General features: G+C 31.0%; 2 protein-coding genes across 7 annotated transcripts in view; both read left to right on the plus strand.

Annotated features, from left to right (window-relative positions):
* LOC106717227 (protein AF-10) overlaps positions 1 to 6,178 on the plus strand; it is a 31,674-nt gene extending 25,496 nt beyond the window's left edge. For 4 of the 6 annotated variants that reach the window (XM_045686209.1, XM_045686210.1, XM_045686211.1 and 1 more), the window contains 7 exons: positions 155 to 191; positions 741 to 924; positions 1,392 to 1,427; positions 2,150 to 2,270; positions 3,099 to 3,233; positions 4,278 to 4,402; positions 5,599 to 6,178. In XM_045686209.1, the coding sequence (XP_045542165.1) occupies positions 155 to 191; positions 741 to 924; positions 1,392 to 1,427; positions 2,150 to 2,270; positions 3,099 to 3,233; positions 4,278 to 4,402; positions 5,599 to 5,637 (677 nt within the window). In that variant the 3' untranslated portion in view covers positions 5,638 to 6,178. The remainder of the gene's footprint in view (positions 1 to 154; positions 192 to 740; positions 925 to 1,391; positions 1,428 to 2,149; positions 2,271 to 3,098; positions 3,234 to 4,277; positions 4,403 to 5,598) is intronic. The other 2 variants (XM_045686208.1, XM_045686213.1) reach the window with 1 other exon arrangement.
* Positions 6,179 to 12,019: 5,841 nt separating this feature from the next.
* The window catches only part of LOC106717229 (sensory neuron membrane protein 2), a 52,311-nt gene continuing 40,194 nt past the window's right edge, over positions 12,020 to 24,136 (plus strand). The window contains exons 1-3 of the mRNA XM_014510971.2: positions 12,020 to 12,205; positions 13,709 to 13,866; positions 14,791 to 14,932. Of these exons, the coding sequence (XP_014366457.2) occupies positions 12,089 to 12,205; positions 13,709 to 13,866; positions 14,791 to 14,932 (417 nt within the window). The 5' untranslated portion in view covers positions 12,020 to 12,088. The remainder of the gene's footprint in view (positions 12,206 to 13,708; positions 13,867 to 14,790; positions 14,933 to 24,136) is intronic.

Here is a 24,136-nt window from a genome sequence, read left to right on the forward strand (position 1 = left end):
AAAAACACATAAAACAATTCAGATCATCATCCATTTTTCATATTTATTGTAAAATTTTAAATGAGTTTTTATTGAATGAAAATGTAACGAAATGAATTTAACTCTATAACTCTACCATATAATAAACCTAAACAAACGTATTATTTCTTTACAGATTCGGAACGCCCGTTGAAACCTAAAATAGAACATAAGTAAGTAACAAAGTAATTATCATCAGCTCACTGTACGTTTCCACCAAGGAGCTTTGAGCCTACCCTAACTTAGGAGTGACTAGGCCATAAGTCAACCACGCTAGCCAAATGCGGGTTGGTTGACTTCGCACAAATCATTGAATTTCTTCTCAGATATTTACATACAGGTTGCATCACGATGTTTTCCTTTACCGTAAGAACATTAGATAAATGTACATATGTAAATCGTAACTCGAAAAACACATTGATACATGGCGGGATTCGAACCCAGGACCTGCAGATTGCAAGTCAAGCTACCCCTGACTGCTTACCCCTGAGCCACCGACGCTCACAACAAAGTAATGATAAATGATTACATCTTTTGTATAAGAAAAAAAAAATCAATTTGTGATACATAGCAAAGAAAAAGTATTTTCTTTTTTTTCTAACTGTAACTACTTGGCCTTGATGTAGTGAAAAGATTTTATTGTAGGTACATCTGTACAATAAAATATTAGATATAAAAAATTCTTGATTCAAAAAAAAACTCTCATCAACGATGTGTTGTAGTGTGTACAGTCGAATTGGTGCGAACTGTACCGCGCCTCACATGTTGGGTAACGAACTGAACCCGGAGAGTGGTGCGGCGGCGCGCCTGCAGGAGCAGCTCAGCGCTGAGCTGGCAGCGCACGCGGCCGGCGGTATCGGGGTTGAACCCCTAGTACCCCCACCACTCATCAACAGAGCCGCCCCGGTGAGCATACAACTTTAATATATTCCAGATCTGATGTCATGTCAACAATTATAACAAATCTATCTAAATAATTTTACCTTTATTCACAGAATTATTAATAATAAGCTTTTACCAGTGACTCCGTCCGCGCGGAATTAAAAAAAAACTTAATAAATAAACAGTGTTCTTCCACACTATGTTGTACATTTGTGCCAAATTAAATGAAAACAGTTGAATTAAATGAAAACAGTCAGACAGATAGACAAAAAAAAAATAGATTTACGATGCAACGCAAATACATTGAGTTTGTGAAATATAATTTTTATCGATTTTACATAACAGACACTTCATAGATATAGGATGTACAGATGATGTTTATGACTTTGTATAAAGGAGCCTTTTTTTAAATGCTATTTCGGATTTCGTGGACAGACTATATTTTCATATACATATTTGTGATTTCGCTAATCGTATGTTACTTTGTCTAGGGGAGCTGGCCAGGGGAGGGTAATGCTGCTATTGCGGTAAGTTCCTTCAGAAATTATTCATTGACAAATTTATTAGATCGCGTTTATATTAAACGTCTAATAGTTATAGCTTCATGTGTTGTAACCTGCTTATTAACATCGATTAAAGTGAGTGAATCGATATGGACATTAATCATTTTACAATAGAATTCAGTTGTTATGCAAAATCGATGTTTTTCATTCGATTTTTATAACATCCTTTGCGTTTAAAATAAAATAATGATTAATTGTAACATTACAACGACGTTTCATTTTTATTTTTATTTTTATTTGTAGTAGTAATTTTTTAACTTAAAAAAAAAAATAATGCCCCACCGATGAAAGGTTACGTTGTTGAATTTTGAGGTAAAGTGAAATGTGATCTATTAAATTGGCCATATACTAGGCATAGAAAATAACAAGACAAGATATAAATCCTAAAAACCTTTTTTATTCATAGCTACTTTAAGTTCATTTTGTCTAAAGTGCCAGATAACATAAATTTTATTATAATAAATATTGAAATAAGATAATAATGTAACTTATAAATGTGAATTAGATGAATGGATGAATGGATGGATGTTTGAAGGTATCTCCCGAACGACTCAATAGATCTTGATGAAATTTAACACAGTTTTATAACATAGTCTGTAAGAACATATAGGTTATTTATTTAGTTTTTATTTATTTCCGTGCCAACGGAGTCGCGGGCAACAACTAGTTATTAAATATTTTTACAGGGTGTTAGTGGTTTGAGCGGACGTGGGGCGACATCAAGTGCTCAAAGTTTGGACCAGTTGTTGGAAAGGCAATGGGAACAAGGCTCACAGTTTCTTATGGAACAGGCTCAACATTTTGATAGTAAGTGCCATTACATATTTGTACTGGAGAGGGGGGTAAGTTAAATAAACTAAGAATAGAATAGAATTAATCCATATTACTGTGAATTTTAATAGTAGACACATATATTGACAAACATGTTGTCATCTCTGTTTTTTTTCTAAAAAGAATTAAAGAGAAGGCAGTATTTTAAATACAATCGAAGCTGTGTAAGCTAGAGTCCAAGGGAAAAGCGAATTTCTCGCTTATGGTCGCCGTACGTCGGGACTGGATGTTGATTTATCGAGGTTTCTTGCTTATCCAGGTTCTACTGTATACGACATTAGAAATTCACCGTTTATTAGATTGATAAGAAATTTAATATGCGAAAACAGACAATTTAATCATAACTCGTCATAGAGTTGCATGGGATATTGCTGCAAGTATTCAGTTATTTAGTTGCTTTAGTGCTTTTAATGTACCTTTATTTACTATTTCCCCCGCCATAGAGAGACAGACCCTTCGAAATGATATTTTGTTTTCCTTATATGTTTAGATTTGATGTACAATCCCTTTTATAATTTTATATTGCACTACCTTCATTTTAAAGATTAGTTTATGGGAATATTTGACTGAAATCGTTCGATATTTTGACTAGGAGATTATAGTAATACAGAAATCATCTCCGCGATCGATTTAGGTTAACAGATCAAAGTTACGTTTTGATATTTAAACATTAACTGATTGTAATTTTTTTTTAATTTTAATTTATTTCATTTTTTATTATTCACTTTCATTTCATGTAATTTTAGTTGTTTGAATAAATATGCGTTTATATAACGTTGTTTTTTCCTTAATTTTCTGTAACAGTAGCTTCATTGCTGTCGTGCCTGCATCAGCTCAGAACGGAGAATGTTCGCCTTGAAGAACATGTGGGAAGCCTGCTGCAAAGGCGGGACCATTTGCTGGCAGTTAATGCCAGACTTGCAATTCCCCTCACTGCTGGTACGTGAAAGATATAATCTAAAAAAAAAAAATGTAATTAAATTATTTTATTTCGGGTATTTTACGTGTAAAACACTCAATTGTATATATAAATTGAATAAACTCGATAAAAAATATAACGACACTAGCACAATGATGTGCAAAATCTAGTCGGAAAAGTTTCGCTTCGCTTTCGCGATATTTTGCTTAATTTGAACATAAGTATAGGTATGTAGTTCAATTTTAAAATGTAATATTCGCGTAAATATGAGAAAAAGTTAGGACAGTTTCATTGAACGGATTTAATGTAAGAAAGAGTGCTAATATTTTTTAAAAATGAACCAAAGAAAGGGAACTCTCTTAAGCCTGAAGTGTCTACTGAATCTAGAGTCTAGAATCTAGAATCTAGACAGTATTAAAGCACGAATGTCACTACATAATGATCTAATAATGTCTGGATTATCAAAAATAACAGTAATCCTTGAGAAGTATGTCTGAATAAAATCTAGGATTAAATGTAGTTTGTATGCAATGGTTAGAAGAATAACAAAACTGTCATTAAGAATTTTCTGGGCAATTAGCATTAGGCAGTGAGGATTTTTTTATTTTATTTGTTTGTGCTTTTATTATACACAGTTTTAGATCTAAAAATTCGAGAATAACGAATCCCATTTGCACTATTCTCAATATTGCGCTTTTAAACCATTAATAGATGTAACTTTTTCTTTACAATGCAAAAATGTTGCTATATTCTGCAAACATGATCCCAGATTTAGTTGTTTTCTATTTTTTTAACCCAGTTAGTGCTATCGTTTTATTTTTTTAGATATTAGTTGATGTTCAAAGCATTTAACTCTGCTTTTTTTGGAATGGATGAAATGTTGTTCAATTAATGTTTCTTCAATGAGTACCATGTTAAACTAGAATATGTATAAAAAGTATAATGCAATACTTTTAAAACTAAATATAAGAAACAACACAAGTACAAATATATTTGTGATTATATTTTAACAGATATATTTGTGTCATTTTTTTAACTGCTCACATGAAAGGATTTGATAGTAGATTTGTGTGCAGTGGCGGCAGGTCCTCCAGAACCGAGTCGATGTATGCGTGATGTAGCACAACTACGAGCTACACCCGGCCCCGTCCGACCCAACGAAACTATCACCTCGGAGCGTTCGCATCAGGTACGGTATTACTATTTTTTGTAATGTGTTACAATTTTTCCCCCCTTCATTCTCTTTGTGCCAACAATATGATTAAGATTTTCTTAGCAGTGAAGGTTTACGGCGGTTAAACTTGTTGAAAATTTATTATTTGATCAAATGTAACACTTATAAGTCATTAAATATTCTTATAAAGTACTATGCGAATATTTAACTGTAACGTAAATGGCAAAGTGACTTTTACAAACGATATCGTCCATATTACTGTAGTTAGTATGGAAATGACACTTTAAAAATTCAAAACCACGCCGGCAATCAATTTACTTTGTCCCCGACAATTTAAAAATTACAACCATTATACGATATCGTATTCAAAGCGACGTAAAAGGTTACTGTAGAAAATAGTCGTCATTATTGATCATTTAAACTTGCCTAGTTTTATTTAAAATGCCTATGTAATTACATGAAAATAGCGATCATCGTCCCATAGACAAGAATCGCTTTTGAAATACTTGAATTTAGATTGTTGTTTGTAAACACAGCAAAATAAACATCCTACAATCAAACCCTGAGTTGAATCCCGGATATTGCAGGTTTTTATTTATATTCTTTTTCCATAATATCCTTTTTGATGTGAAACATCTATAGGATCACTTGTAAACCGAATCGTTGGCGTGGCGACGCTTGCCGTGGCGACGGGTCGCCAAGCTATACTGAGGTATACATATATATATTTTATGTGAAGTAGAGTGTACGGTATGGCGACGGGTCGCCACGCTATACTGAGGTATACATTATTATTATTATCATTTTTTTATCATTATTGTCATTATTATCATTATTATTTATTTAATTATAATATCTAATATTTTAAGCATATTACTTGTACACACACGATGTTTCACATCTGGCAGGGGTCCCATGACGGCTCACAAATTTTTTTTATCCTTTATCACTATGTTTACACACAAGATAGTTTGTGTTAACTGTTTATTCAAAGGTTATTGCGAATTCGTAAACTCCTCGTCTACTCGGAACCCACTCCCCCTTTTTGTGTTAGTTCTCTCTCACAGTCAAACCGATCAGGACGTCCTAAGAAGTTAACAAGTGCGATGTAATAGAGACGAGTATTGTTAATTTACTATGAGAGGTGTATTAATGGTTATTAAATGATTTATGAGTACGGCAGTATATTTGTATGTTTTTTTTTAATGTAGCTGATAATGCGCGAGGTGCAGCAGCAGAAGCCCAGCTGAAACCAGGAGAGTGGCGGCGCGGCCGATCCTAACGCGCTGCGGAACGTACAAACGTACATATACCTCGAGCAGCGCCGCCGCCCTGACTTCTCCATCGACTCTATACTTAATTACGATCACTAGATCTACGTCTCTATCAATATTTACCATCAAAAAGTAATCGATGTTGAAAGAAACTTTAAGAACGCGATCAACTTGTGTTTGTGTAGTTTTATATTAGGTTAACGATATATTACTGTGAGTTTGGACTGCAGTGACACTTGCATTAAAACATCCTTCACATTCTCTTTGCAAAAATAGAGATCAAGATGAAGTGTCACGACAGTCTAGACCCAATGTTAGATTGTCAATGGTATCCTAAATTACCAACTTATGCACTATTACTACTGGGATACTATTGATGATTTATTATGTAATAATAAATCGTAAATTGTCGTCAAAAAAGTCAAAAAGTATATTTGACGACCATAAATGACTTACTCAATAAGTTATAGTCTAAGAGCCAGTGGAAGATCGTCCATTACCCATTTGAAAGACAGATGAATAGAATATTTCTATCAATATAACTACAATAATTTGTCTGTCAAAAATGTTCATTGCCATTTTTATTTGAATTAATTTTAATCAATTTTATTTTTTATACTCAAGCCTATAAAATTAGTTTTATAATTAATTAATTTTTTTTATACCAATTTTAATTAGTTATTAAATCAGTATAGTACTTATGACTTGTTCACTTCTGTTTGAGTCGCATATTCCTAGTGTTAATAATTATCAGCTGAGATGAAATCCATATGTTTAAAGAGTGAAGGCTATAAAAAATCGATTAAAAATAACCACGAGCACTTTTTGTTGGGCAAGCTATATTTTAAATATTTATTAATCAGTAATATTTAATAAAAAAAATGTCCCATCTAATTATCAAATGGGTGAAGGTCTATCTCCCATGGTGTCATGTACTATTATATTATACAAACGTTCATAGTAGATGGTTACTTAGTACTCAAGTTCAAAGTAAAATGTTGAACTTCTAAATCTATTATGAACCACCACTGGACTATACGAACTCTCGAACGGACTAAAGACGAAATAATCGTCAAAATAAACGGCCAATTACTAAAAAAAAAAAATACATCGACGTATTAATGACGAAGGAAATCTCTATTTAGGAAGTAGTTCTATGTAAAATGAACTTAACCAAGTGAAGTAAGATGGAAGACCTGATTGCAGTTTGAATGATAATTTGCGTTCAGTGAATCAACGATCAAGTGAACATTCACGATATTAAAACGTATTTACATTTTGCTCTAAAACAATGGACAAAGTTTTACGTGAATTTAAATGTTATAGGCTTAATTGGTGTAATACATGTTTGCTTATATACTAATAGTTGAATAACGGCCTCTATATATTATGTTTATTATGTATTATATTTTTCATTATTTTTTTTTTAAATTAATAGACTGTGAAATAGAAAAAAATACGTAATATGATACTGTCATTCTCTTTGGAAGAATTCAGTTTTTTTTTATACAGATCACGGATAATTTTTTTAAATATAGCCTAAGTTTTAACATTTGAAATTATTTTATGTTTATTACTTTTACACTTTGACTAAATTATAAATTATGTAATATATAAATGAAATATTCATCTTATATATACTATTTTTATTATTCAATAGTACGTTTAATTAATTATTTTTTTATCAACAATTATTATCGATATTTTTTTTAACTTTTTATTTTAAACTTATATGTATTTGTGTAAAATGTCGTCCATGTTTTAAATATAAAAAAAATACATAAAAATTAATGTATGTTCGTATATTAATGGAAGCCGTTCAAAAAAAAAAGGCATAGATTTTAAATTGGTGTTTAAAATATTTATTGTGTCCCAAATACAAGTTTTTAACCCTTAACCCGTAGAACTCAATTTCTGTGACTTACATTGACATATGTATATTGTGATCCTTGTCATTTTATTTGGAAAAAAAAGAACGATATGTGTGTGAGAGAGAGACACGTATTGTGATATTTCGTTTTTATGTTTTCCGGTATCAAATTATTACCAATATCTACCAAATTCCATCTATAATCCTTACATCGTAGTTAGTAAATTACGAATATTTGAACTGAAATTCTAGTAATTTTAAGATACTGCTCTAAGCATTTTATGTCGATACGTAAAAAAAACATTCATTGAGTCTTTGAATTTAAAAAATTTTGAATCCCTTTTCCAGTCGTTTAGTGACCAGGGTTCGATTCCAAATGGTATGGGTATTTAGATAGAGTCGGATATATTTGTAGGTATGCTTTTTAAGATGTAAGACTGAACATCCAAAATTTAAACAACTAAGTGATTATTGTAATTTTTATTATGACGTATTTATAAATTTAATTACAATTTATAAATTATTATTTCATTTTCCTGTTACAATTTTAACAGCTACTATTCCATCTATGTTACTCTGTCAATATTTTTACTTTGATGTTGAGATATAATATGTCGTGTTGAATGTTGCATAATTTTTATGGCGAATATTGTATGTATATGTTGCATGCATTGCTTCAATCGTCGCTTTTATCTTATATCGAAAGACTATCTTAATTTAGGTAATACATAGTTAGCATATAACTATAACTTTTTGATGTATGATAAAAATATCACCTCTATCTTTGAAGTCCTAATAAAAATATCCACTGTTCGAATAAATTGTTTGGTAAAATCAGCAACAAACTCGCTATTGCACTTAAAAATGCCGACTCAATATAAAAGGTTGCGAATTATTTGCCGATAATCTGCTCTCATTTATCTTTTAATTAATGAGCCGGTCATAATTTTATTTTATGTAAAAATGAACCTTTATTGTTCAAATCTCAATATAAACTTAACGTATAATATATTAGTGTTGATTCTGAATGTAGAGTTCGGCATAGATGAAATGTTTTAATATAAAAATCAAGTTAACAAGTAACCTGCCAAAACCTTCATCCAGTAAATAAGCCCCTAAATAGAACGTTATTTAATAGGTACCGTAATAGTCAATGTTTAATATAAATTTATATATCTAACATACAACAGAACTTATTACTCATACATTATAACGATCGGTAGAGTCCAATAAGTAACTCGGAAGAAAAAGATTTTGAATTTTTGAATCACCAAAGATTCTTTTATAATATTCCTGTTCCTACGGTATTCCTATTGGCTTAATTCTATAACATAACTAGCAAATATTATCATTATACGATCTAAATACATATAAAGTTATATTTATGTACAGTGGGATTCGTTGGTGGTGTTACAGATTGAAATGGTTGTCATTTTTGATATAACTGGAAACATTGAACATCGGTAATTGTAATTGTAACAACCTTTTTTTATTTACACCATTATTGGTTTATAATAAGGGCTGTAGTTTAAGTTGATTGTGTTAATATAACATTTCTCGATCACCGCAAACGTAGGCGACTGTACATATTGATTATCTTTAAACATTTTAAAATGATTAATCAGAAATAGAGCGGCTTTAAATGTTTACTGGATGTTTAATTTAATTATAATAGTAATAAATGTTGTAATAAATGTGTTTATTCAATAAATTTAAACATTAACTATTACATGTTATTGAAATATATTACTTTTAATTTAATTTGAAATTGTTTTAGGAAATTATTATTTGACATTCAGTACATTCTATCAGTATTCTTTATTGGTAATGTATAATTAGTTGTGTGAGTTAAAATGTTGATTTGAGTTATTGAATAATTAATTCGGAATTATTTATAACTCCATTTCTGAAGTGATCTCGGTGTATTTTTAATATTAATTGCTACCCGTGCAGAATAACATGTGAGCTTAGTACAATGACGTTACAATGGCTAACCTGTATGTACAATAAAGTATGCTCGATTTAGAAAAGCATTATGATGGTGACACGTAAGATGCTCTGTTATTGTGCACTTGTAGTATATATTTTGCCTGGACTTTTATGTTTATTTTTTAGATTTTTTTAACCGATTATATGCAAGATATATTCTGTATTCAATCTTAAATGTTGTCAAATGGTTGTTTTGTATGTTAAATAAATGTGTGGTTTTTAAATAATACATCTAGATGTTATATTATTGGCCGTTTTAACTAAAAATTTAAGTGATATTATTTTGTCTAACATATTGTGATACGAAGTTATTTTGCATCAACTTTGAAGGCCTAGGATCTTTATTATGTCAATGTTCACTAACGATTTGAATATTTGTAAACCTTAGTATAATTTTTTAAGTGTGGAAATATTAAAATTAGTAAAATATACAAAGGGCAGATAATAAAATCAAATTAGACATTTTCTATTTAAACTATATTTGGATTTTGCCTAACAAATGATTACTTAATACACTGATCTCTATAAAGGTAGATACGCTGGATAGTCGCTACTTGGAAATGACAGAATTATATTGTCCAGACTTGAAAGCCTCACTTGAAGTTATTGTCGGCTTATCCTATCTCTATTATTATTATTGCGAATTTCCAAAACCGCTACCAACTGCCACAATCAAATAGGCACAAAATACCACGCCTTATAGCCTGTCCAGTTAAATATAGAGGTCTTAATATGTTTAATGCTACGTTTAGTTAAAACGGTCAATAATTATCTGTCAAAGCATTTATGTCATCTACAGTTGTCTATTGTAAAACGTTCTAGTAAATAAATAAATAAATAAAAATTAAGTATTTTTTCTTCTGTTCCTATAAATCTGTACCTATTCATCTGACAAAAGTAATTTGCATCAGCATTTACCATACATACATAATTTTTGACCTTCGCCATACATAGACCGGTGTTTGCAGTCTGTAAAAATCGCTCCTAGCGGGAACTGCTTTACCAAATGCATGAAGCAAATATGACCACTTTAGGTTTACTGATGTCCAATGTAACCCCAACTTATAATCAATTGTAATTTCTGTTGTAATGGTAAATTGATAGACCAAGTTTGTTTTTAATTCATATTAAAAACATAATACTCATAAGAGTAAGATTTGTCAACATAAAGGCATTAAGAAGCCAAAAGCAACTTTAAGATCGGCCTTGATTTTTCTATTCAATAGTTAATAAATATTTTTTTATCTACTTAAATGTATGAATTTTTATTTCTCTTATCGGATATTGTAAGATAAATGTAAGTACGTTATCTTTTATACACGTAACAACAAGGGACAATTACTATAAATGTACAAACAAAATTAGTAAACAAAATCTTGGTATTCAAGTACTTAAATCATAACCTGTACATACTTATCCTCATGTTTATAACGATTCTTAATTTGCATTACTAAAACTCTTTTTTACATTACATACGGACAAAATGACAACCTCCTACATTTGGAGGTTTGCCCATAATCCAAATTTAACCATATATTAATATATATAATAATGTATAAATAATTTGTGAAGCTAGTTTAAAGACTAGTGCTATTGCATTCGCAAGGTTTTTCAGACGAGTCTTGAAGGTAAATAAAAAAAAGATAAAGTCGTTAGTACCTATTTTCAAGCATCATTGCTATGAGTCGATATGTTTCCATTTAAATTTATTATTTCATAAGTTATATTGAAACTGCACCTCTAGTAAAAACACGATTAGTCAATCCATGTAGTTATCGTTGTTACAAGTACATTTTGTTTTGTGATATTATTTATTACTTACATTTTATTTATTAATCTTCTTGAGCAGATAAAAGCCATCTTGATTTTAATAAAGGCAATGCTTCTTCGATTGTTATTTTTATCATAATTACTGATATCGCTTTTAATTTCAATGGTTCTGTATGTTTTTCATTGTCAATCTTTATAATTCCGTCGAAGAAACCACATAATCATAGCCGAATAAATTATTTTACGTTTTATAATAAAATGACAATACTATAAAAGAAATTGATCATCGGGTCGCCTAATAGTTTGAAATTAATAATTACATTGACCACTTCGTACTAAATAAGTTGTTATATGAATGCTATAGAGGTATAGACGGTTGGGGCGAGAATTTCCCCTCATAACGGAAGGGTGTAGACGACGGTCCGTCGGAAGGCTTTGGTGCAAAACACGTGACATTGAATATTAATTTAAAGAATAGAATTCATTGTTAAACCTTATACTTTCAACTTTTACTATGTGATCTATATTTTTACTTGGTCGTGTTTTTCTTACAAGAATTTATATGGAACATCGAAATGCTCGTCTTTTATTTATTATACGTCTCTTACACTTGCTAAAATAATGAATAAAAAATACTGTTATTACTGCATCCGTTATCCGACGTGTAACCCTAATTAATCCATAATTTTATCAAAGAACGGCACACAATACAATTATCGCCTGTTTTAATCATTCTTCATACATGTGCTCTTACATCGCGTGAAATATTGCAATATATTTTTTTTAATATAGAGGAAAATGTGTGGGGTAATATGTGGTGTAACAACCACAGTAATAGGTGTGGTGTTAGTGATCGTTAGTACAGTACTGACTTTTGTTTTCGTCCCCGGTGTGATTGAGGACTTGATCTTAAATGTAAGTAGGTAAATTACGTAAGATGTTCATAGTCCAGTGAGTATTAAAGTGCTAAAAAGGTCCATTAAAAGTAGGTACTACATCTATTGTAGTTGTCGCTATTTTAGCGATATAAGGAGGCCTTTAGGGAGTCTCTAAAAGAGCCAAGTCACTTCTTAAAGGAAGGAGAGTAACGTCCATTAACGTGTGACAAATGAATTGTAATATTTTAAATCGCCTTCGCTTGTGACTTGATACGTTTCAAGCTTTCCTATTATGCCTAGACCCCTCACGTACACTAGACGTCCGAAACATGAGTTACACGTGCATATGCCTATCATATATCAGCAGTATTAAATTGACAAGCCCGATGATTGGACAGAGGCGGAGGTTCTGTTTGTTGAATAATTCTTCACATTCTCAGCCGAATCGAATTATTGCGTAAATTACATTTTCATTACACTGCATCTGCATATGAATATTTGATTTCGGAACGTAGTACTCAGTAGTGGGATACCTTTGTCGATCAAATCAAATTAGTAATTAAAATATAATTTAAATCAAATTAGTATTAATATACAGTATACAGGTACAAATACTTGGAATATGACAGAATTAATACGGTATTGTTTTTATAGTAAGATTGACTGTAGCCGAGGTGTTTGTCTTATTTATGTTTTTGTATTTATACCCTAATATGACTTAAAATTTAAAGTAATATTAGCAAAATTATGATTGGACCTACATAACTTATAACTGTCTTATATAGCTCCATATGAATAGCTCCATTTTAAATGCTCACGAGTAAATGCATTGCATTAATTTATAAATTCATATTATTTCAACAATATATTCTCACAGTAAAATTTTGGTACAATACTCAAAATAGCTGTACTTACAACATTTACTGTGCATACTTTACAACTATGCATACTTCTGAAGTTCAAGAAATAAACTGAAATTACGATTTGAGGTTATTAGAGTACGCTTCAGTATGTTAATCGTGGCAGTCTTGTGGCGAAACAATTCTGATAATACGAAAGTCCAATACGTCCAGAAAGTCTTTTTTTTCTGATTTATCTTAAACTTAACACAAGCACTTATAACAATACACAATTTTTTTCACATCATTTTCCAGCAGACATTAAGAAGAGCCTAATGCTGGTTCTTTATATTGGTAATATAAAAAAGTTGTTTAAAATTTAACACAGTACAAATAAATACACAATAACACTTAATTTAATGAATTATTCGCATTTAATCTTGTAATATTTGATTTATAATCTGTAAAGGTTTTAACTAATGACTTGCATTTATATGTAAGGAAATATGTTTCGAATAATTTCCAAAACACTATGAATGAAAAATCGTTCTCTATCTACTAAATTTACTAGAAAAGTATGGATTTAACAAAAAAATTTTTGTATAAATACTATTTCTCGGTCTTGGAGATTCAGATAAGAAAGAATCATTATTGTAAAATATATCTATTTTACTGCTCCTATTTATGTGTTATGATTTTAGGAGGTAGTCCTTTTAGATGACACAGAGCAAATGGAGAGATTTCAAGAAATACCTTTTCCTCTAAACTTTACAATCAGATTCTTTAACATATCGAATACTGAAGAAGTTCTTGCGGGCGGAGTACCCGACTTGGTAGAGGTCGGACCTTACATATACAAGTAAGTATAGTAGTAGTATAGTAACTATATTAATTATGAGTTAAGTTTCAAAAAGTGACTTGATTGCTGAAATATTCATACAAAAACATAAAGTCTTCTCTCTTTATCTCGCTAAATAAAGGGAGATAAAAAGATATTAAATGTTTTACTGTAAAGAAGAAATGAGGGAAGAATAGTGACTAAGTCAACTGCTGATAGAATGGCGTGGAAAGAAACTTGTTGAGCTGACCCCTTTTAAGCTAGTAATACACACGGTACACAAGTTTAAAATTAAATCAAAATTGAGTCGGACATTGGAGAAAGATACGAATCTAATGAGACCGACTACATATCATAATGAAGGTGAAATACACATGTAAATACAAGCCTATTTAAATAAAATATCTAAAATAATAAAAATTAACTCTTGTCGGGTAACAAATGAACCAGAATCGGGTTAAAAATGGATATTAATCAATAAATACGTTGATAATAATTAACTCTTGAATGTGGTAAGAGTAAGGGAACTTCATCGCACAATTACCCATCGAATAGAACGTTTCACTTGAGCGTTCATTATTAGTTACCACTCTGAACGCTTGAATTTGAAATTACCCTACTCTAATAACATTCACTCCAGATGAAACTCGTTAACTGGATAAATATACAATTCCATCGCAATTTTGCAACAGATTTGAAACGTAACATAACTAAAAGTCAAAATAACATTAATGTTTCTTCAAAAATTAAAAATATTTTTACTATATTTTCTAGATTATTTAGGACACAAACCTTGCATAAAATAAATCCAATTCTTTCAAACTGGGGACAAATATACAAATATTGCTTTTTATTAATTTAGATATAGTTTAAATGAATGTTCCTTAAGAATGGTTACTTTTTATTTAAATATTTGATATATTCATGTTTTCATTTTGATGACAGATCATATCAATCGAGAGAAGTGGAGAGTAAGGAAGACGATACGATCAGCTATCGATATATGGAACGGCTCGAATTCGATGCTGAGAGTTCGTACCCCTACACAGAGGATGACGTAGTGACCATCGTGAATCCACCATATCATGTAAGACACACTTTATCATTTTTAATCATTCTGTCAGTACAAAAACTGAATACTTTGTACCCCTTTAAAGAAATTCCGGGATCGGATCAAGTTGAAATTAAACACATTAAAAGTAGGGAAGTAGTGGATAAAGTTATTTTTAATCGAAAATATAAACAAAAACTCTATAAACCATGGTCTTTCGAAGAATGGGCGACCACTTGTTAAATTAAATTTATCATCAACAAATTTTGAATTGTAATTAATCGAAAGAATTCAGGAAATGATTTCAACGTTTCCACGAAATGTTGGGGAAATTCAAAATGGGAAATAAATTAATTTATCACAATTTTAGCAAATGTTTTAAAAACAGGTTTGCATATAACTATTGCAATAAAGTTGTATTTTCGGCTGCTCAAGAGATGCTTTCGTATTTGGTGAAATAAGTTTTTTTATCAACTACCTATACTTACCTATACTTGAAAGGAAAACGTTACTGTTTTGTCTGTCATGCACTAAAAGTTAAAGCAAATCTATTGAAAAAAAAAAGAAAAAGTTAAATTGTTATTAAATATACACCTCTTTATTGTATTTTAACGTAATATATTTACTATTATACTATACTATACTACTGTATTACTATAGTATATATAAATACATCTTTATATAAATAAAAAGTTCAATATAAAGAATTTAATGAAAAGTTGAAAAATGTTGTGCAAAGGATTGGAATTAGAAGTTTGTTATTTAAACAACTTTCAGTAAGTGAAATAGGAAATGTGAAGTTGGACATTGGCTTAGCGTTCTATTTCATTTAAGATTAAATACGTTGAAAAACACCGTCCGTCCGTATTTACACAAATGTGTTTTTATGCAAAGGTTTTTACGATTTTCTCATTAAATGTTTTCTGTTTATTTTATAAAGAACTTTATGTATTTGTTATGTGTGTAATGTAACTTCCTTTAGTCAAAAACACTTTACTGATTTTTAGAGTAGTCTTCACCAGGGTTACGTGTACAGTGAGTCGAAATGATTTTGTTTTAATTTAATGTCTATATACTTGCTTGGTAAGAGTGTTAAATTTATTAATTACCATGTCATCATATCATGTTAAATAACACTCGTGAACGCATCCACTCGTTTATTTAAACGTGTCTGTGCGTTGCTAAGGGTGGGATTTCATCCCCCTTACGCCTTCCTCCCACAGCTGTGGCGTGTCCGAGGCCGGGTCCAGGGGCGAGGGTGATTTGATTTTGCGTGCGTCTCATGTTAGAGCGGAAGCGGATATTGGATTTTCATAATACATTTATCACTTGGTTCATTTATTTTAAATTCGTAGTCATATGTTCTTAATATGTTACAGTTACGCTACTAAAGTTAACTTACTTTTTAAAAATGATCTGTGGGTCTATCACGGATATACAGAATATATCGACAAAGTATATGAAAATTTGTATTAGATTTGTCATTGTACTTTAACTACACTTGACTATGTTGACTTAACTTTCTCACGAGTTTTCGTGCCAAGCCCTCAGGTTCACTACTAACGTTAAGTATTCTTTTTTTGTTTTGTTTACTGGAGGAATTTGTTGGTCACTAACCGTAAATTGGACTGACACGACACTTGCATTAATATAGTGAGAGGCGCTGCTATGACGGTTGGTTTTGTCAAAATTTGACTTTGTCTTGACAAAACTGTGACTTTTTTGACGTAGACAACGGAGCGTAAGTGAGCTGACACAATTTAGTTTGACTTATGCCCACGGTGTCGGATGACTTTATCGAACTATACTCGTACATATGATAGCCCCTATTTTGTCAAGTCTCACGGCAACGGAGTTATATAGTAACATTATGTCACTGACGATTTAAAGTTTTAATGTTAAAAGAAGTTTTTGTTCTTGGAAATCACAAAATCTAACAAAGATAATAAACGGAAAATGCAGTTGATTGATTTGCTATTATTGAAATGTACTTCTATATGTAAAAAAATTAAAAAAAGTATCTTTAATGTAAGTAATAACTATGATGTAAAATGACTTCAGCTTATCTTTAAGGCACACGCGAAAATATAAACGTAGCCACGCACACATCTATAAGCGCACTCATACACGCGTAAACTTTATTTTAGCTGTTTTTATTCACTTTTAAAATACTATATTTTTTATATTATGTAAAATAATTTAATATTACGTTATTAAGCTAGCGCGTACCATCTTCCGACGACAACACCACTTCAACGGGAAGGACATTAATTTAATAATATTTTGTACGTAAAAAATTACCTGCGATATTCTTTAATTTGGTTCACAACACTTAAGTAAATAATTTTGATTTCGACATTTCTCATATAATTTACGGAACATTTTATGTATCCTGATTCTTTTTCTCTGGTGCATGTTCCAATGTTCGTTTCAAGAATATTTGTGACATTCGCCTTCGTATCGTCATCGTCAATTATGTCAAAATTTGTATGAAATTTGTGGTGTACTTTCCGCCTGAATTTTAATACGAATTTTATCGATGACGACATTGTGGCGATTGTCACAAACATTCGTGCTAGGACTACTGAAAGCAAATTATAAATGTAGTGCTTTGTTTTGTGTTTGTTTGCAAAGCGAATGATATAAAAAAGTAAAGCTTGCGCCACGAAATCCTTGCAACTGCAAGATTTACATTAAACGGAATTAAATCGAAGAATTTGCTATGTGCTATATGAAATAATATTGAATTTAAGTTTGAAATACCAATCATATTGTCACGCCTCTGTTTTTCTTGTGAAAAAAGAGATGGCAGTATATTTCGGTACTGATTTTACAGCAGTGAAAAGTCGCTATGATAAGATACTCGTACATTTCAATAAATTATTTTAATTATCTTTTGTTTATCTAATAATCGTTTGACTATTGCGAAATCGTATTAATTTATATCTTTCCATTATAATCTATTCGATATCAATGTACTCAAAAAGCAGTGGCAAATAAAAACATTCAACATGGGTTCACAAATATTTACAGATATGTTTTACATTTGAAAAAATAACCAATACTTCTATTTGAAATCGATCACTTCAAGCGGTCAATTTTTATTGAAACTACAAAGTGCAGTTCGTGTATGACGAACATCAAATACTGTTCGCCTAACGCCTGAGGCGTACAGATTGCTTCAATCAGTCCGTGTACAATGGCCCTTAACTGACAATTGTTCATTCAAGAGCAACGCCATCGAAAAGGACAATTGCAACGCTGCAACAATGCACGACGTGAAAACAATGATTAGCAATCATGTACACCAATCTTATGAATATAAACAGCTCGACAGATGAATACCAAATCACGGCCGACATATTCAAAAACAATCTCAAAATGTATTGTACGTTGTTCATATATTTAAGAGGAAATTTCCTTGTGAATCTTATCATTATCATCTTGTTAGCCTTTACCGATCCACTGGTGGCTATTGGCCTGTTTTATTTACATCCTTTTCATTACTATCCATGCCACCCATCTGTTGATTGTCTCGGCTGTTGGTCTGTCGATTGATCTCATACCTACTTTAGGCTACCATTTTGTCTCCGTCTTAATCTTTTTACCATCAGTCTGTTCATCAACGTGACCTGTTAACTTCCACATAGGTTTCAAATTGAAATTTGAAAAAAAATTAACCTACTACCTAAAATAAATCTAAGGCATGCCAATTATAGTAACGTAACATTTTCTAGCTATTTCCAGGTGTTTTATTTCTTAGTTTGCAAGGTTCAAAATTATTTATCTCGTTATTAAGATTTAGATCTCGTTATGAAGATACAAAACTGTAAATTACACAAGCTTCTATTCCAGGAATTCTGAAATGATCGTTATTTTTACTTATATGCTGTATTATTTCACATAACACCTTAATTCATCTTTTATTGTTTTATTAATAGTCAATGAATTATGAATAGAAATGTCTATTCTTCAGATCCGATCCGGATATCCTCGAGTCGAATTTTTTGTAACGGATGAATTTGACAATCGAACCTCTTTTTGATTATGTATAGTAGTATTTTAATTCAATTTCTTTAACCGTTCTAGGAAACACAATAGAAACTGCTAAACCTAATCTATCGTTTGGAGAGCGAATGATCCATTTTTGTCCAGTTAAAATATTTAATGTTTTTAATTTTACCTCTCATTGTGAAATTTGCTACCATTACATCAATTAGTTGAGTTCGACGGCTACAGCTGGTTTATATTCATAATATTTTCCGTTACGTCGACTTGACACATATTTAATGTGGATTTTAAAAGAGTAATTTAAATTAAATACAGCGAGCGAACTTTTCATCGTATTGCGAGCGTAGTCCCACGGCTAGGTGGCTGCTGTATCGACATGTCACTATCCCGTGTGACCTATTTCACGTACATACATCTATGTCAACGACGCACTGCAACATATTCGTTATAAGAGTCCAGTTTCTAGCCTATTTGCCCTTCCATTTGTAAAACTACACTATAAATACAATACAAAAGCTTGAATATAACATTAGGTTGCGCTAATTATTGTTAAACACAACAATAACATATTTTACTAGTTGATGCCCGCGACTCCGTCCGCGAGGAATAAAAAAAAACTTAATTGGTAGCCTATGTATTCTTCTTGGTTACGTTTTACATCTATGTCAAGATCCGTTGAGCCGTTCTGGTGATACCTTCTATCAAACATATATCTATACATACAAACATTCATATTTATATTATAAATAAGATGTGAGCTTGCTACTTGCCCTAGGGAAATGAGGTTATGCATTTCTTTTTTAAACGTTTATTTGTGAGATTAGTTAGTAAATATAGTAACTTTCCACGAAGAACAATAAAAAGGATTGAAGTCAAGATGAAACTATAAAAAAATACTTGTGACTTCAATTCAGTCAAGATTCATTTAAACATCACTGCCGAAGCACACCTTCAATATAGAGTTTCGGCAAAGGAAACGATAAACGAAACACATGCATAAAATCCACATCGTGTGTACTTTTCACGACCTTAATATTTACTAATACAGTCACATTAGAATAACCTTAAGTAAGATAATGATATCGCGTTTTATTTTTAAACTGTTGTTTACAATAAAGAACATTGCTAATTACTTATTGATAGGAATACAACATTGAGTCGGGGTCAGCGTGCTCGTCCAGTTTTCACATACCCACAAATGTAGTTGCATTCATCTGTAGTGGTACGCTTTCAACCACAATAGTCGCTTCCAATCTGCCGCAGAAAATAGATAACCCTTTCATAAAATGAAATTAACTAAGCTCTCATTCCTAATAAAAAAAGGTAAGCAAAGATTTGCATGTTATTGACATATTTCTTCTTCCATAGATTTATTTATTATCGTTGGAATCATTTGCTGATACATCTGTAAAAACAAAGTTATCCGTTTTAATTATTTTTGAACAACACATTTTAAAATATGTTTTATACAGATGTTTCTGCAATGAAAACACACGGTCAGCTTTTTAATTATGTTTCTTAATTTTGTTGACGACATCTTGTCACGAGTTGGACTTCGTCGCGTAATTCATTCTGAATGTAATTACTTAATTGTTCTAATTACAGACGATCTTAAGAATCACGATTAGTTATTGTACGCCTATAACAGTAGTACTCCATTGCCGTGAAACTTGTAATAATACATATTGGCATCCCTTTCATTATCATTAACAAAAACAAGACTACAGTACCGTCACAATACTAAAAGTGTATTAAATACGTCAGTGGAGTACTACAGTAACATTTACCTATTTAATGATTGACAACATACAATTACAATTGCTATTGTTTCATCGTTTTATGAAGGAAACTGTGATATTTTATGCCGCATGTGAAATCCTATCTTAAAGCAAAGAAAACCCAAGTCAAGTCGACTTAAAATGCACAGAGTATTTTAGTAAAGTTAAACCTTAGCCTGTCTTTGACGCCGTCCCAAGTTAATGCACTTTTGCTCATGCGAACTTGCACTTACAATGTTCCGTTAATTTACAGACTTTTGTAACGTAGAAAATGTTAAAAATAACACAGCTAGTCTTTTAATATAAACACATTAATATATGAGAAGGGAATTTATTAAAAAAAGAAAGCTACCTACAATAATTCTTTCTTCGAAGCACTTACCACTTTCGTGGTACCACATACAAAATACTGTTATCACTAAAAATGTATATTTAATCTTCGTTTCATTTCTGTTAGGAATAAAATCGTTAATGGAGTTCGAACGTTCTGCAGCTCTGAAATCTGTAAACAGTGTAAAATGAATTAAGCCGGCGGGCACGACCTGCGTTGGAATACTGTTTGCGTCTGTTTTCATTTAAACAACGTAGGATTTTATAATTATTTCTGTGAGTTTTTCATTAAAAATTGAAATATAACGGTTCTGAAAGTATTAACAGCTATTTTTAATTAAAATTTAAAACTGAACACCGTATTACAAGCAAATCAGGGCTTTAATAATCTTTCCAAAAGTCAGAATTTATAGAATACCAGCTGTCGCTCGCAACTCCGTCCCCCGCGCAGTAAAAAAAAAACTCAATAGGGGTATGAAAAATAGATAGTAGCCGATTCTCAGATCTACTGAATATGCTTATAAAATTTCATATTAGAGATAATTTTTTATATAAGATTACAAATTTTAACTTCGAATTTATAAGCTGGTTTTCAATAAACAAGATAGACATTGGCTTTATAATAGCTGGCAAAACTATATAATATAAAGAATACCTTCTCCCTGGCCGGCGCAGAAGGTTTTATAAAGCTTAATGTTTTAGCTTCTTTTTTTTACAGCCGGCCGTCTGCCTGTTGCTAACCCTTCATGGAAGAGAAATAAAAATTAAATATATATCTTTTAAAATAAATTAATATGTAATCATAAACTATACAATTATTACTAAATACTTAATATTACATTAAAAATAAATAACAATAAACATGTGGAAAAAAACATAAAAAGTAGAACGGAACTTCAAACTCGCTTGGTAGTAAACATCATATACAGTCAATTCAGTATTAATAAGCAAACTTCTGTCGCTGCATGACATCTTTTCCATAGTAATTTAGGTTTAAAGATCTTTATTTCTCATAAAAAACACAATGTTTCACTTACAATGAGAAAAATAAAAAAAGAAGTATATATAACATACAGGCTTGCGGGTTAACACGTAATATCGATACAGAATACAGGATTAATATAAAACAAAATAAACCTTAACACAACTATAGAAAAGAATCTAAATTGACAGGAATTACAAAGTTATATATGTAGATAATATTGAGAGATTATTAAAGTTCAGCGATGATATATGATTTAAGTTTATTTTTGAAAACATTAATACTGTTACAATTCTTTATCTCGTCCGGCAGTTTGTTAAACATTTGAACGCCTTCGAACAAAATAGTTTTATTTCCATAGTTAGTTCGCGGAGTAATTGATTTTAATTTGTGTTTGTTACGTAAGTTATGTTTGTTATCTCTTTTTTCGAGTTTAATGTTAGACTTAATGTTTTTATTTGTTATGTTCATTATGAGAGTACAGGTTTTAAATTTAAACATTTTAGTGACATTAAGTAATTTTGTTTTGTTATAAAGTTCATTAGTTGGAGTTCGGTAATCAAAATGATATAATACCTTTATAATTTTATTCTGTGTTCTTTGTAATGAAAGTAAATTAGTCGATGCTGCTGATCCCCAGATTTCTATTAAGTACTCAATATGCGATTTTACTAGAGAATTATATATAACTGTCTTAACTCTTTTAGGGATACAGTGAGCTGCTTTGTAAAGAGCTCCTAGGACTGCTTTTAATTTTGACTTAATCGTTTCTATATGCGGCTTCCATGTTAGTTTGTCATCTATTACTAACCCTAAATACTTTTCTTCATATGATCTTTGAAGAGTGTCATTATTTATTTTGGGGGGAACAAAATCTGGTATGGGCTTATTTTTTGCTGTTAATATTATAAAAGACGTTTTCTTTATATTGATTGTTAACAAATTATTTAGGAACCATTCATTAAGTCTGTCTAAATCGTTTTGAGCATCCGTTAAAAGAGTATCAAAAGAATTACCATAGTAGAATAGGCATGTGTCATCCGCATATAGCGTAAGATGACCTGTGAGACCTATTGTATTAATATTGTTCATGTAAATCAAAAACAACAGTGGACCTAATATTGATCCTTGTGGAATACCAAAATCATTCAGTTCCCGAATTGAACTTTTAGAATTACCGATTTTAACGACCTGCTTCCTATTCTTTAGATAACTTGTTAACATTTTGAGGGCTGTTCCAGTAACACCGAGTTTACTTAATTTGATTAATAGCTTTTGGTGACTAACAGTGTCAAATGCTTTTTTTAAGTCAATAAATATACCTAATACATAGTCTTTTTTGTCAATATGCATTTTGATTTTGGTGATTAGATCAACCGCTGCTGTAATTGTACTAGATTGTGGACGAAAACCGTATTGTTCATCAATTAAAAAATTATTATCAATAAGGTAAGTATTTAGGCGTTTGTAAATAACTTTCTCAAAAATTTTCGAAATAATGGGCAGAACCGAGACTGGTCTATAGTTACTGGGGTCAGCTCTGTTACCTGATTTATAAATAGGGCTTACTTTGGCAATCTTAAGAGAATTTGGGAATGACCCTATCTCTAAACATTTATTGATCGAATTTACCAACGGTTCAGCAATAACATTTTTCAGACATTTTAGTGATTTAGTGCTGATCCCGTCTACCCCAGTGCTTGTATTATTGTCTAAATCATTAATAATGGAAATGACTTCTTTTGAAGTACAAGGATGGAATTCACTTAATTCAACTTTATGCAGGTAGTCTACTCCATCCGCTACAGTATTAGTTTTGTGATATTTTTGAGGTATTTTTTTTGCTAGTTCTGTGCCAACTGACGAGAAAAAAGTATTAAACGCACTACATATTTCATCGCCGTCCACAATTTCTTTAGAATTAAATATTAACTTAGGTACAATATTATTATCCTTAAACTTATTTATTGCCAAACTATTGATAACCTCCCACATCTTTTTTGGTTGATTAGTATAATTACTAAATAATCGAAAGTAATATTCTTCTTTGCAGGTTTTGATGAGAGTATGGACTTGCTTTTGTGCACGAGAATATGCCTTCTTCAGATCTTCATTTTGTGGATTTTGCCTAAGTTGCCG

Source organism: Papilio machaon, chromosome Z, assembly GCF_912999745.1.
Source record: "Papilio machaon chromosome Z, ilPapMach1.1, whole genome shotgun sequence".
NCBI lineage: Eukaryota > Metazoa > Arthropoda > Insecta > Lepidoptera > Papilionidae > Papilio > Papilio machaon.